Source organism: Cygnus olor, chromosome 2, assembly GCF_009769625.2.
Source record: "Cygnus olor isolate bCygOlo1 chromosome 2, bCygOlo1.pri.v2, whole genome shotgun sequence".
In the NCBI taxonomy this organism is placed as follows: Eukaryota; Metazoa; Chordata; class Aves; order Anseriformes; family Anatidae; genus Cygnus; species Cygnus olor.
In genome coordinates this window covers 20,893,307-20,909,431 of record NC_049170.1, presented here as the reverse complement: position 1 = coordinate 20,909,431, position 16,125 = coordinate 20,893,307, and the positions used below count along the sequence as shown (strand labels likewise).

The window sequence follows — 16,125 nt, the reverse complement described above, 5'->3', positions numbered from 1 at the left end:
CACCAGAACCCCCAAGTCCTTCTCTCAATGAGTTCTCTACCCAATCTGTCCGTGTGTCTGGGATTGCCCCAACCCAGGTGCAGCACCTAGAAACATAGACTTGTTGAACCTCATTAGGTTCACTTGGCTCCACTTCTCAAGCTTGTCCAGGTCACTTTGGATAGCATCCCTTCCTTCTCTTGTATCAACTGCACCATAACTGTAGACTTTGCATTTCAGTTATATAACTCTGTTTTATGTAGCTTATGGTATATGAGCATTTTCAACTGACAAAGGAAAATATTTTCATTTTATTTTCCTTTAAAAATTAATTAAAAGCTTCTGTATCAGTAGAATACTAGAGAGAACTTTATTTTTTATGATTTGAGCTGCTGGGGCCCTATCCAGCAAGGCTCATTTCCCTCAGCTCTCACTGATCTCTATGGAAGTGAAGGTCAAGAAGCAACTGTGGATTTATTGGAAATGTGAGAGGCCTTGCAAATATTGTCAGAGATAGAAACAAAGATGGTTTAAATGAGTCTTATCAGTTGGTTTTTAAGGAGTAAGTTATGTTTTGATAACAAAAACAACATAAGTTCCAAGTCTGATATCTTTTTACTTTGAAGTTTTTACAGAAAGGATGTGAGATGTAAGAGTGGAGTCATGTGTCAGACAGAGAAAGACTGTTCTTAATATTAATTTATCAATTTATTAATTAATTAAGATTGAAATATTTTATCTTGTGTATTTTCACCTTCTTGTACAAGTTTTTACAGCTTTAGTGCCAGAATATCCTATGCGATATGAATGGTGTTTAGAGTGGTTATCTTGTATACTTTCTAATAATTGACTTTGAACATGTATGAAGTTATTTGCAGGCTAAAAGAAAAAAAAAAAAAAAAAGAAAAAAAAAGAACAAAAACTTTAATTTTGCTTTAATAAGAAGGTAAAATACCTTTGTGTTTCACAGAATAATCTTCACTGATAATTTTGTTTTTAAGATTTCTGATACCTGTGCCATGATAACATCTAAAAATCCCATCAGAAATAAGCTGTAGTCTGGTACTATTCCTGGTAACCTTAAGGAGCACTTTAAGCATTACTGATTTGCTCTTCGGCTTGTTGTCATGTAATAGTGAATCAAGTGTGCAACTCGTCAGACATTCTGTTGCTGGTAGCCTGGATTTTGTACACCCATAATTCTAAAGAAAAGGGTACTCCAGATACAGAAAACACAGAATACAAACACGAACATACTCCTTACTCATCCATAATACGTAGTTATTTTGGCTTCACAGGGCATTACCTGAAAAATAAACAAGGAGAAATATATGAAAATGTGGAGAAAAAAAAACACCTCTGAATTCAGATTAAACAGAAATTTCTAAAATATTTGGTTACTGCATTGATTTATATACTTTCTTCATTATCTAACAATTCAGTGTAATAAAATTCCAGGAAAAAAAAAAAAAAAAGCCATTACAGATCCAATGATCTCGGGATCAGACTTCACAAGTTTTTCTTCCCTTGTTTAAACAAAACATGGTAGACATTCAGTCATAATTAGCATTAAAATATATATCCATTTTTTAACAAGAAAACAAAACCAAAATGTCATCGTACTCCTATTAATAAGAGATTGATTTAACAAGTTGAGCTGAAAAGAAATTTTATTTAAAACATAACAAAGCTTCCTTTGCCTGGTGGTAAACTTTCTTTCCCTTTCCTCTTGCATATTTGTATTCCTCCTCACCTTCTGTTTATAGCAGACACCACAGGTGAAGGTATAGCAATCCTTCGAACAACTTTACTTCCATGCTCCCATAAATAAGAAGCTTTGAAAGTCTCAGCGGAGAAATCCTTTCTCATTAGGATTCCATCCAAGCTTTGCAGATCAGAGAGAAAACAACTGAAACTTCCTAGTGTTTGGATGCATAGGCCAACCTTTTTGCTTAGAATAAGCCAGCATTTTCTTTGAATCCTTAACTATGTATCATGCAAGGCATTACATTTAGTGAAGATTTTAGGTCCAGACACTTAAGAAAAGTTCAAACTTTTATAACAGAAATATTCAGTACAAACCTGGCTCTGAAGTGAGGGGAAAGGGAATTCTTGCAGGGAAAGCTGCTGGAGAAAACTCAGTCACTCAAGATACATATTTGTATTCAGATAGAATGTATGTCCACTTACCTGATTTTTTTTTTTAAATCATTCTCTTTTTTCCATTTTTTTTCCTCCTGAGAATATTATTTTTTGCTTTTATATATATATATATATATATATGTATATATAACCACGTAATTGTCAGGATATTCTGATGAGGGACACCAGAATTGTATCATCTGGCTAAAACTTCTTGGTAAACCTGGTGATATTTATGGTAAAATTCTTATTTGGTAGACTAATGTTTGGCTTTTGCTTTAGAAGGCAATTGTTCTTTCAGTTCATGGTGGGCTGTCAATTTACAAAAATCCTGCTATTTGCTGGTATCCGTTGAATCTGTTTTGTTGCATGGGAAGAAGGTTAACTTTGAGAAGTGTAGTAATTTTAGCTAGCTTTAACTTAGTTTGTGTTACCTTAACATGTGTTAACATGAATGTGTTTTATCCTTTTTGACTACAAATGGTACTGAACTCAGATATTGCTGTACTCAGCAGAGTACAGATGACACAAATGTTTGGTTCCATCATAGCTCTCCATGCAGTATGACACCGAAGAAGAATTTCATATCTCATGATGGCTCTGCAAGAGCAAGGAATGAAGTGCCTCCTTGTTGCAAATAATGTGATTTGCACCTGTGTGCTGTACTCCATTGGACTAACAAAAACCCCTGTGGACCACACTGGGACAAGCCCATATATTAAACAAACAAACAAACAACCTCCGTAATATTCACATGAGATGTTTCTAAGGAATCTGTGATAAGGGTTGGGGGGAGTGCTGTTACTGAGTGGCAAGATTATTTTATACCACAATGGAAATGGCATAGTGACAGTAATTTTGTAGGTTAAATATTGTTGAAAAGGTCTGAAAGTAATCTATTCAGATGAACTTTTTGAGATATAATCTAGTTCTCTGCACTGGAATCAGGATGTCAGTGATGCAGGGAGAGGGGAAATGATCAGGAGGCAGAGACCACATGTCAAATGTTTTCAGTAGATAATATTCTCTGTGATTGAACTTGTTCATAATTTTTGGGAAGTAGAATTTTCTGCAAAAGAATCACTTGATTTTTTGACATCCCCTCTTCTCTCTGTCACCACTTGTAGGCTTCTAAAGGGTAAAGCCTGGAAAACCAGAACATTACTCATTCCTCAGTTCTCAGTGCTTCTCCTTAATGTCTTATTTAGAATTTAGCAAAATATTGCCCCTTTCTACATCAGTGTACTATAAGCATGAGCTCCTTATCTTGCTGATACAGCCTACACAGAGTCTCTCATTCTTAAATATAAAATATTCTGACCTTGTCTGATGTGTATCAGTGCAAGACATTGAAGAGATTTTTTAAAAATCTTTTCTATTGCTTCAACCAGAGCCAGTTGTACATTTCCAGAACTATGGATTCAGTTTTTATTCTTCCAGTTTATTTCGTTTCCTTAGTCGGCAAACTCCAACTTGCCTTGAGCATCTTAGGAAGCCCATTGGCAGACTTTCATATCTACAGGTGAAATTCTGTCCTAAGAGTAAATATAATTTGTTAGATCTGCTGTTTATGTCAGAAACAATGATTTCAGATTAAATCTGGCCTTTTCAATGACACATACTGTGAGTAGAATTCCCTACAGTTTTTGAATTACAAAAGAACTTTATTTGAAATGATATCTAGCTTGCATCAGTATAAACTTTCCCTTTCTAGCTTTCCCTGCAAAAGGCTGCCAAGGTCATTCATGGATAGAAACATTATTGATGAGTATGTTAACGGTGTTGTAATGTTATATAAAAAGTCATCTAGAAAATGGTACTAAACAGTTGAGGTAAGCAAATGACAAGCTTGATGCAAATTGTGTTTCATAAATTCTGAACTTCACAGTGCTGAATATAGTTGAGTTGAGCTGCAGATCTAATGAAGCCTTCTAGGAGCTTGTTATTCATACATCATAATTTAAGCAGAGTGAAACTCGGAGAGAAATATTCGAGTAATATTTTCAACAGCACTTTTAAACTTTTTTTTTTTTTTAAGTTTGATTGTTTCAGGTATTTTGAAAGAGGAGAGACAAATTATATAAATACTCTCACTGTTCAGCACAATTTAAACAACAAATAATAAAAAGTGGTGAATTTTCAGCTGTAATTTGAAAACATTTCTACTCAGATAGAATTTCTAAAAAAAAGAAATAATAATTTAAAAGTATTATTTACCTTGAATATACGTTACATTACATTCATACGTTTCATTTCTTACTGTTGACATGGTGTCATTGTATTGTTAAGTGAGGGTATGTATTATTCCTCTTGGAGAGAGCAGAGAAAATGAGATTCCTGGTGAGCATCAATTCAGTGTACTTGTGTTTGAGTTATGCATTGCTTCTCAAAACAGCTCAACTTCTTGTTCTCTGTGGTCTTAGCCAATAATTAACTTGAGATTTACCCTTTACCTTTCACAATCACATAGCACTGCTCAACATAACCACTGACAATGTATGTAAATCTTGTGTTGTAATACGAAAGAGCTGTGTTTTTTTTGTCTGTTTCCCATTATTATTTTTTTTTTAGATGTGATTGATATCACAGGAATATTTTATCTTATACAACTTTGTAAAAAAAAGGTCTTGCATTTATAGTCCTCTAGTAGCAAACATAAAGGAAACAAGACCATTTTTGAGAATTCTTGATCTTTTCCTAGTAAATGAAACAAAGTGTCTGGATTCATATTCATGTATTTATTGGCTATCTTCAAATGAATCTCATCATTCTTATACATTATGGGAGTACTATATGAACTAGTCTTTCATAAATAACTTATAGACTGGAGATGGAGAAATGTAAATATATAGCTGGTGATGAATCCAGATTAGAGTTTTTGGTATGCACATGTGTTCAAGCCTATCTTGCTTGTCTTATGTATATATACAAACACACTTATATTCTTAGGAGGGAAATTCTTATCTTTGCTGGTACTCTGGCTGTACAAAACAAGATATTTAAAAATGAAAGTGAGTATATGTAAATGTATGCTCCTGCAGCAGCCATCAGTAACATACTTCTTTTGCAGGATTTAGTGATCAACAAGCCAAGTCAATTCTGTTGATCTCTTAAAAGCTACTTAGAAGATTATATGGCTTTTGCTGTATCAATCCAAATTGTACTTAATTGAAAAGTGATATCCTGTGTATGCTTTTTTGTTTTTCAAGTCCTGTCATTTCATTTGGCTTAGGGATTTGCATAACATGAAGTCAGTAGTTCCTACTTTACATAAATATGTCCTGTGATAGTTTCTTGTGGTGTCCCGGTTTTCAGGAAATGCTGCCATTCCAAGAGGGAAACAAATAAAAGGAGAATGATAAATGATTAACATTTTGCTATGCCATAATAACACTTTTAATCTTTTAATTTATGAGAATCTAATCTCAGAGTATTCACTGTAAGGGTAAATACGTTGGTCTACCAGAATATGCGTGGCAAATTTGATCTAGGAGAAGATCAACAGTTTAACTGCTCAACTGATTCTTCTTAATCTAGTTGTTTCTCTACCTCTACTGCTCAGTTGTAAGCTAAGAGAAGTCCTCTATCTTTTTTAATCATTTTTTGATTTTATATTCTTTATTATTTTGGTTTGTGGTTTCATTATTTTAAATATTCTCCTTTTGTGGGAAAGGAATGGAAGAATATCTGTTTCTAAGAGAAGGTATTTTTTGACCAAGATAAGAAAAAATTCTGGATGAATTTTCATTGTACTAAATAGAATCTTTTGTACCTATTGTTTTCTTATCTAGTTTGTGTTGTTGTTGTTGTTTAGTTTTGTTTTGCTTTCTTCTCTTTTCTTCCTTTGTTTCTTTTTTTCTGTCATCACGTCTTTTCTCAGGATAATTTCACTACTAGTGTTATTTGCATGTTAGAAACATGAAAATTAAAATTAGACCTTCATGGTCTTTTGATTTCCTGCCTATCTGCATAGTCTTCAGACCCTACAAACTTGTGGACTTGATAATTGTAAGAGAAGGGAGAGAAAAGCATAATGAAGAATGAAAGTACCTCACTCATGAAATGTGCAAGAGTTCTGGAAATGAACAGATATTTCAGTAATATTAATAGAATAATAGAATTTGGAAAGTCTGTTCTCATTTAAAAAACAACAACAACAAAATGCCTTCCATTGCTCTGAGCAATTTCTGTATCACTTATGCTAGGACTGTAAACCAGCATTCTGCATCTGCATGGACGTTTTTTATTATGTAAAATTCTTTGTATAACAGAGCAAATAATGTATTGTTCAGTTTACTGCCTATGTCAAAGATCAGGAAAAAGGGTAGGTAAAAAAAAAATGGGGGGGTTGTTCTTTTTCATTAATGCAACATTAAATGCAAGTTTATTTTTAGTCAATGGTTTTCTTAAATTAAAGGCTTTATTTTGCTTTTAGATATCTCAGATATCTCAGCTCTGTTTAAACTTTTCATAGCATATTCAGAAATAAGCTTAGTACTTACCAAAAAATTTTCACCTCCTGTAATTTCTCTCATTTCTATTGTGTGACAAATCCACGTTTTGATATCAGATATTTCACTGTTTTCCACCTTTGACGTTTTCTTATGTGGAACCAGCTCATTCCTTTCCTTTCCATGGCTCACTGATGCATTTTATTGTTGTAGCTTCCCAAAAATAGCTGCAGAATAACACAGTCAGAAAAGTAGAACTAATGAAAAATGCTATTTTTTTTCTTAATTCCTCGGCATGGTAATAACATATCTATGTCATATGTGGTGAAATAAGATGTGAAAATTGTTGCATCCCAATAGTTCTACCTTTAAATATTTTATGTTGTTAAGCAATTTAAGTCACACTGCCGAAGTTTCTCTACACTCTTCAAAAATAAATAAATAAATAAAATAAAGGTTTTAGAAGTGTATGCATCACACAAATGTTGTACAGTATTGAATTTTCCCCATTTAAAATGGTCTTATTTTCCATGTGATGTCCTATAATTATGACTAGTATAAAGACTTCAGCTTGTTTACCTTTTAACAGCTCATGGATCCTACTTTATGGAATGTACACAACAAATAAAGCAGGGAAGCAGTCATGCTGATGCTGATCTGGATTTCCTTCCAGGCAAAACACCCTGCCCTGCTAGGCCAATGCAGTACTCTAGGCAAAGATAATGCAGTATTAAAAGAGTGTGACCAAATAACATCTGTTGGAAGTAGTAAATCACTGAAGTCATGGTGTATAATGGCTAAACAAATAAAAAAGAGCATTCTTTGATTTAATTGTAATTTTGATTTTAATGTCCTGTTGTTTTCAGCTGGAGAGGATCCCAAGGAATGCCCTGCCCTCACCGATTTTTTGTGTTGGAATAAGGATTGCATAGAATCTCATTTTGTCTGTGACTATAAACCAGACTGTGAAGACCTATCGGATGAAGCTGACTGCAGTAAGTATCTGTGTGTTAATGTAATCTCCAGTTAAAATTATAACTTTAAATTCTGTAGCATAGCTCAGGTGGATTCATGCAGCTGCTCAGAAGATAATTACAAGCTGGTTGCCTGTTCCCCCAGCACAGAAGGTCTGACATTTTAAGATCCTCAGAGGTGTTTACTGCACAAAAATATTTGTGTGATTTGGGCACAAAAATGTAACCTAGTCATTACAAAGATTATATAGAAAAAAAAAAGAACACTTTTATTTAAGGAATAAAACCCACAGATTACAATCCAAATTTACTCTGAAAAGATACATAAACTTATTTATTTAATTGAAAGCATTTTAGGCTGTCAGTGTTGAATGAAAAAAAAAAAAGCTAAATAAGCAAACTAATGCACAAGAGCATTTAGGTGTGATTCTGTTATTTAAAAAGTGATTACGTATAAACAAGCCCATCTTTCAGATTAATCCTGTTTTTGCAATCTGAGTCATGTTGCTACCACATATTAATTTTCTTTGTTCTTGCTGCTACTGCAGAGCTATGACAGTGTATTCTTCCTGTTACATTATTCAGAACAGTTGGACAAAATCCAGTCTGTTTATATTTTTGCAATGCTGGTGAAGACAGACAAAATTTGCCTGCAGGAATTCTTTACTAATGCTATCTGAGATGGAAGGACACAGCTCAATTTTAAAAATCCGGATCGAATTAACAGTCTTTCCAATTCAGATTTGAAATTGAAAAGCAGTAAAACATTGTACTGTTTTCTTCCTCCAGTTCTTTTTTTATTGACAGTAATTTTCCAGACCAGACATTGGGAGCAGGAAGTTTAGACAGTCCATATATGTAATTCAGTAATAAATCTAATTCTTAATCTTCAAACTGCAGGACCAAATTCTGCCATATTGTACATATGGTTAAAAGCAATCTTGATAGACAGAGAAAATAACTGAATCACATACATCAATGTTCATACTGCATTGAAGCCCAAATGCTCCATTGAAAGTCACCAACACTTGGCAGTCCCTTGAAAATCAAAGGTGTTTCACATATTTTTGCTAAATGCTTTGACTGAACAGGGTACAGAAATAATGACCCATTACCTGGTCATGTAAATTACATTGTTTTAGACAGACAAAAGATTTTAGTACACATGAAAATGTCACTACATGATATTTAACTTGGACTTTCTCCCTCTTTATTGTTTTTGTAAAAGTAAATGGCAGTTCTGAAGTACATATGCTGATGCTGGGGTCTCTGTTTCTGGTTTTGCTTCTACTGCAGTGCTTTGTATTCCAGTGATTTTTTGTGAACCATGTTGACGGAAATGAAAAGTTGAATGATAACTTTCAAAGGGTATCTTTTTCAACTAGACAAATTTTAAACAGATATTCCATATTTCCTGTATGTAGTATGCATATTTTTTCAGTAATTAAACAAAGTAAGTATAGCAAAATACACTGTAAACTCATCCTTTTAACATTTTACAGACCTAACAGAGACCCAGTAAATCGGAATCGCTGTCCAAAGTAAATAGCTCAATAATGATCAGAAAACTATCAAGGAACTTGATTTATTCTGTAAATATTGTTACAGGATATAGTCGTTTCCTTAGAAAGGCTTGCCTGTGTTGTCTGGAGGGGCTGTAATGGCATCAACTTTCTTTTCTTATTCAGATAATAGATGGTGATATTTCAGGCCATAATTTTTATTGAATCACAGTAAAGCAACCTAGTGTGCAATAGTGCTGAAAACTTTTTCCAAGGGAAACAAGCAAACAAACAAACTGGTATTCACTTTAAATAAATAGAGTGAAATATCCTTTCATTGTACATGGAAAAGCTCTAATTACATAAAAACATTTTCATCTCTCTTTGGTCCAGATGTTGATGCAGAAGTGACAAAATAGCATGGTAAAATAAGAGACAGATGCTGTAATCTCATGTACAGAGTACCCAGATAAGTCTCAAGTATAATATTACACTATCTGATATGTATTAGTTTGAACAAATGAAGTAATGCAAAAAAAAAATGAACATTTGAAAATATTTGAAAATAAAAAACAAATGAACATTTGGATAAATGCACATTTTTTCCCAAGCATATAGACCGAAATAAACATTATTAGGCAAATATATGTATATATATTTTATCCTATATTTTTATGCTCTTTTTCTTTAGTCCATAGTTACCTGCTATCAGGTCTGAAAACTCTGACCACAGTACATTTATAGTTATGAAGTAGGCTCACCCAAGCAGAACATCAGGATTTACCTAAAAAGCACAATTATTTTACATAACATAAATACATTAAACATAAATATTTTACATAACAGAAATAGTTGTCTAACTATTTCCATCTGGAAATAGAAACCTAATTTTTTAAGGAAAAGTTTTTTAAGGAATTTTTTTTTTAACTGTTTAATCACAAAAGAGTGAATACCCACGGAGAAAGCCCTTCATGGTCAAACCTGCCCCATTGCAAGTTGTTATGGCCTCATTTGCCTACAATTTTCTCTTTTTCTCAGAGTTCAAAGTCCAGGCTTATTTCACTTTCTACTATAACTTTATACCAGTGTAATTCCAAAGAAACCAATGGGTGATAATCTACTCAAGAGCAATTCCCTTGTGCAGGATTTACAACAGAATCTGGATAAACTGAATTGTATCCGTGTAGCCTGGTGAAGTCTTTTCTAAAATAAAAAATAAACTCACAGAAATTACTCTATGCTTCATTCCATTCATTCAGGCAATCTTGCAAAATTTTCATTCTCTTTCAATAACCCATTGGAAGTACTGAGGTGAAAAAAGCACACATGAAAGCAGTTGCAATTTTAATGAACTGCACTCAATTATACACACAGATTTGATTAATAGCAAACCTCACTGTTGATGAACCAACTGGAGGAGTGCTTGAATTATTGAAATAAAAGCAATTTTTCAGATAAATGGAACAATTGTCTTCTGAAGGCTTCTAAGTAGGTTCTGTTTACCCTGAAAATAAAAAGTACCCAGCAGGTACATATACATCAGGTGATTCCATCAAACCTGTAAATACTGCTTATAAATATTTATGATAATTACTTTCTGAATGTACTGTTAAAATATTAGGGTAAAATTCCTGAGGACAGATAATGTATTATGAATAGTATAAATTGCATATATAAATTCATTTGGACTTTGATCTTGTTAGAACTGTACAAGAAAATTGTACTTGCTGTTGAGATTAATGGATTCCCTTCTTTGCCCTGCCATGCTTCACTGAGTTTCCATGAAGTTTGTAATGCAGTGTCAATGTGAACACTCAGTGTATTTGTGTATTCCTTTCACAATTTCCAAAGGCCATGCTGCAAATAGCACTAACAGAATGGCTGAGGTTGGAAAGCACCTCTGCAGATCTAGTCCAACCTCCTATTCAAAACGGGATCCACTAAAACAGGTTGCCCATGGCTGTGACCGGTTTAAAATATCTCCAAGAATGGAGACTCTGCAACTTCTCTGGACAACATGGGCAAGTGTTTGGCCAGCACAACAGTAAAATAAAGTAAAATAAAATAATATAATTTTTTATCCTTCAATGGAATTTCCTATATTTAAATTTCTGCCCACTGCCTCTTGTCCTGATGTGAGGCACCACTGAGAAGAGTCTGGATTTGTCTTCTTTAAACCCTCAAAGCAATTATTTATGCCCACCAATGCACACTATGCCTGTTTTTTTCTGGGCTGAAAAGTCCCAGCTCTCTCAGCCTCTCCTTATGATAAATGCTTCAGTCTCTTGTAGTAAACTAGGAGTACAGTACATTATAAATCAGTACAGATCTTTCTTCTAGCATTCAGTGAGATATAGGTTCAATAAAGGTTATTCTTCTTTTAAGATATTTGTCCTAGACATTTAACTATGGTGAGAAAGATTTACAGAAAAGCAAGACCAAAAGCTTTACAGTCTGTGTGCATGCAGATCTTGTTCATACAATACAAGTTGATGATAGTGATAAGATATAAAAGTTCTAAAAGTTAATTGTCTACAATTTACATGTATTTTTTTCTATCTACATCTTTTATGCCTAGACAATGATACATAAATAATTGTATTTTAATGTCGCAGAATACTTCTAAATCAAGAAATAAACTCTAATTCCTCAAATCCATTTGAGGTTCTGAAATAGTCACAGTCAGACCTGCTTCTCAAACGCATGACTGACCATGATGTTTAATAGTTTGGAATCTTTCCCCAGAGTCCTTTTACAGAGGAAGTCTTTGCTCTCACTCAGCAATCATGTAGCTGCCTCTGCTCAAATTCTACCTGAAAAAACAGAAAAATTTGCTCTTGGAAAATTCAGGTCTTCAGTATGGTAATCAAGGAACAATTATACCTAAGGAAAAGGCCTTCAAAAGCAAAAGCAGTGTTTCTGATAGAGATTAATCTCTTCCACAGCATTTGTACAATTTTGTTGACTAATTACATTTCCAAAGTCATTTGAAATAATCAGAGACAAATCTAAAAACAGAAAGTCTAACAAAAATATCCTGAATTCATTCCAGTGCCCTAATCACTAGAACTTCTCTCTCATCATAAAGTTACCTTCATACCTAACACTCGCAAGGGTGATCCAATATATGTTAATGAAAAACACCACTGGGGAAGTGGAGTCCATTTTTACTAGCTAATTTTCTAGAAATCATTCTGTCCATTCACCTTGAATAAAAGCTAAAATTGGTGAAGTTACAGCTTTGTCCTCAAGACTTACATGGCCATATGTCTGCAATAACCTTTAAGGCTGTTTACACCTGTTCAGAAAGCAAAGGATGGTGGTTTTTTTGTGTGTGTGTCTGGGGAAGGGTAGGTTATTTTGTTTGTTTCTCACTCACTACCATATATTATTTATGTCAGTACATGGGAGTTCAAGGAATCATAGTATTAGCCAAATAGAATCCTCTCCATCACCATGTACAATAAGTTCATTACAGTCTTGTAGATATAAGAACTGAGATGATAATTTACTTCCTGTTATATTTTCAGGTTACTACACAAGTATTCCTGGAAGCTGTAACTTTGAAACACAAGATCAAGAATGGACCAGTGTATGTGGATTAATACAAGACTCTACGGATGATTTTGACTGGAATGTTAGCAAAGGTGGTGTCTCTGGACAAAAGGGTCCTGATACTGACCATACACCAGGTATTGCCATGTGTCCTACATCACCGTGGGGAAAATGAAATATTCACTGAATTCCAAAAAAAAAACCACTGTCCCATAAATTAGCATCAATTAGTAAACAGTCAGCTGCACATAAGCCAACAGTGTGCCCATGTGGTCAGGAAGGCCAATGATATCCTGGCCTGCATCAGAAATAGTGTGGCCAGTAGGACTAGGGAGGAGATTGTCCCTTTGGACGTGGAGTGCACCTCAAATATTGTGTACAGTTTTGGGCCCCTCACTGCAAAAAAGGATGTTGGGTTTCTATAGAATGTGTTGAGAAGAGCAATGAAGTTGGTGAAGGGACTAGAAAACAAGATTTATGAGGATTAACTGAGGGAACTGGGGTTGTTTAGTCTGGAGAAAAGCAAGTTGACCTCATCACTCTCTACAACTACCTGACAGGAGGTTGCAGTGAGGAGGGTGTCCATCTCTTTTCTCAGGTGGCAAATGACAGATTGCAATAAAATGTTCTCAGGTTGCACTAGCTGAGGCTTAGGTTAGGTATTGGGAACAATTTCTTCACAGAAAGGGCGGTGAAGCATTAGGACAGGCTGCCAAGGGAAGCGTTGAAGTCCCCATGCGTGGAGGTATTTAAGACATGGGTGGGCATCGCACTAAGGACATAATTTGGTGATGGTACTTGATAGGTCAGGCTGATGGTTGGACTTGATGTTCTTGAAGGTCTTTTCTAACCTAAACATTTCTATGATTCTATGAAATCTAAATGTGATCAGTTGAGCTTACTGTAATGCAGACAAATAATAGTGAAAAATTAGCACAGTTCATGAAGGTTATAGCGGTATTTAAAGTTCCAATGAGTGTTTAAAACACGCCCTTTTATATTAAAATTACAACTGAGGATACATAAAAAAAAAACATGACAAAAATATTAAATGTTTTAACAAACTGAATCTTGTCATTTATGCTATCTGATAACTTCTAGTTCCATCTGAACACAGATTTAAAAACAGAAACAAACAAACAAACAAAAACCCTCTTGCATAGTGGCCTGTTGCCCACATTTTTAATCGTGGTTTCAGCAGCACTGTAATTTTAAAGACTGCTATTTTCAAAATGGTCTTGATTGTATCATTCTTAATACTCCACTTTAGCTTGATGCATTCATTTAGTCATTTCCAAAACAATGAGCTACTAAATACCATATAAAGTATCTAATTAATCATCCCATCTGGGAGATAACAGAACTCTTTCTAAAACAGTACAGCATACTTCTGCAAATGCAGTTGTTGTTGATAAGTCTGCAATGAGATTTTTAATTAAGGATCTTCTTGAAAAAATGTTTAAGAAATACAGATATGAAAATTTTAATACCATAAAAGAGGATATATTTGTCAGTAATCATGTGTTACTAAGTTACTGTAAAAATAGTAGTCCAGCCATCCATTTCTTTTTAGTCACCTAAGCAGGCAGTATAGATTTTGTATTGAATAGTACCTTGAATGAGACCATCCAGTGACCCTGACTGTGCTGCAGTCAATCTCTGGAAAAGTTTGTGGCATTGTAGGCTTTTTTTCAGGCATCTTCAACAAGGTGCCAGTTTTATGTTTCCAATATCAGCTTGCACCCTGGACATCCTGCAAACCTTTAGCTAACTCATGTTCAAAAAAATAGATTTTCTGAGAACCCAGATTAGTCTATTGTTTTATTTCCTTCTCCTGATCATCAGCTCTGTATTTTTCTCACCTATCACTAGTATTTTTTTCACCCCTCAAAGAAGCTACTGGATTCATATGAAATCTGTATATGAAACCTTGTGTGTTAGATCCTGATACTCATGATGCTCTATTCGTCAATAGTTTGAATAATCTACTTTTCATGGAGTGTCATACACTTAAAGAGCAACTGATGAGCAGTGTGTGTGGATGCATGTGAAATGCTTAAGGTTCATAAGTAAGGTCTTAACTTTTCTCCCTGATATTGTCTTGCCTTAATCTTAATCTTAATGTAAGAAATCTAAATGTAGAAACATTTCCTCTATTAACATGTTCCTACAAGATGATACAGCCAGACTACTAACAGAATGACTACTGATTATCAGCACAACAAAATGTACTAATGGGCTGTTACAGTTATCTGTGTTATGTAGACAGCAAACTATAATTATATATTAAGTGTATATATAATTATATTATATTATATTACATTCTGTATTTATTATAAACCTGAATGAAAATTTAATTTTCATCATAAAGGTACCAATCGCTATTTGAGAAGTGCTTAATTTTCCTTTCCAGAAATTTTATTTGTTAGCAATCTTATCCAGTTCTAATTTTCATTTTATTAGCAAAGAATAGTTCAGATTCACTGTACAGGTGTCACAATCTTTACCGTTTTAATCTTGAATTTGTATCCTGCATGATCTCCAGGTGGATTTTTTTTTGGTGTTTTACATTTCCAAACTCAACAGAGACATCTTATAAGCACGTGGCTGTAACCATTTCTGTCCTACTCATTCATCTTTCCTTTTTGTTTGGCAGACCCTGCACCTGCTGCAGGAACTGCTCACCTGATCATGAGGGAACTGTTTTACTGCTACACATCACAGTTTGTCATTTTATAGGAAGCAGATATCCATACTAGTCTGTGTTGCTGTTGACTATAATTGTGGAAGTCCATTCCTCTTGGAAAGGGACAGAACAGACAGGGTAGATGTAGAAACTAATTCAGCTGTCCCAGGCAAGCTGTTCCTTGTGAATCAGTAGTCTGACTTGCTTTCTTGCTCTTCCTTTGATGCAGTGTGATGATAAAACAACCTCTAGCCCTTGGCTCTTCAAGGAGATTTTGTGTGTTTTTCTATTTCAGTTCCTCTTACTTAATTGATTCTTCTTTGCATCTTTGAAATTACCCAGCAATTGTGAGAAAAATAAAGTTAATAAAAAGAAAGGAAAAAGTAAAATGGAATTACAGCAAATGTGTTTACAAAATTGCCTAGATTTGTAATTTACTTGTAAATTAAGTGGGCAAGAAATATTCACATTAGCTATAATGAAAAAGAATCACTTGTTAGAATTGCCAGCAGTCTAGATACTGACTCTCTGCAATGTCCAACAATATCTGTCAGTCCATTCCTGATCCAATCCAACTCCTTCTAGTTCCAAACTCATTTCCTGTAGTTACTAAGCATATAAATTTGTTGCACAGATCATGGGTGCCATTATAGCAACAGAATGAATCCTGTGGTATTATACAAACCATGTACTATGTATATTGGAACAGCTTTGGGTGGAGGTTTGCTTGTAAATGTGTCATATTGCCTCATCTACCAAAATCTAAACTAACATTACAGATTTCAGATGGGTAGCAACATTAATTTCTGAAAAATTTGCATTAGTTTAACAGAGCT

At 34.2% G+C, this 16,125-nt stretch overlaps 1 protein-coding gene across 1 annotated transcript in view; it reads left to right on the top strand.

The window, feature by feature from the left end:
• MALRD1 (MAM and LDL receptor class A domain containing 1) overlaps positions 1-16,125 on the top strand; it is a 265,114-nt gene that overhangs the window by 167,798 nt on the left and 81,191 nt on the right. The window contains exons 31-32 of the mRNA XM_040550276.1: positions 7,439-7,567; positions 12,579-12,740. Coding sequence (XP_040406210.1) covers positions 7,439-7,567; positions 12,579-12,740 — 291 coding nt within the window. The remainder of the gene's footprint in view (positions 1-7,438; positions 7,568-12,578; positions 12,741-16,125) is intronic.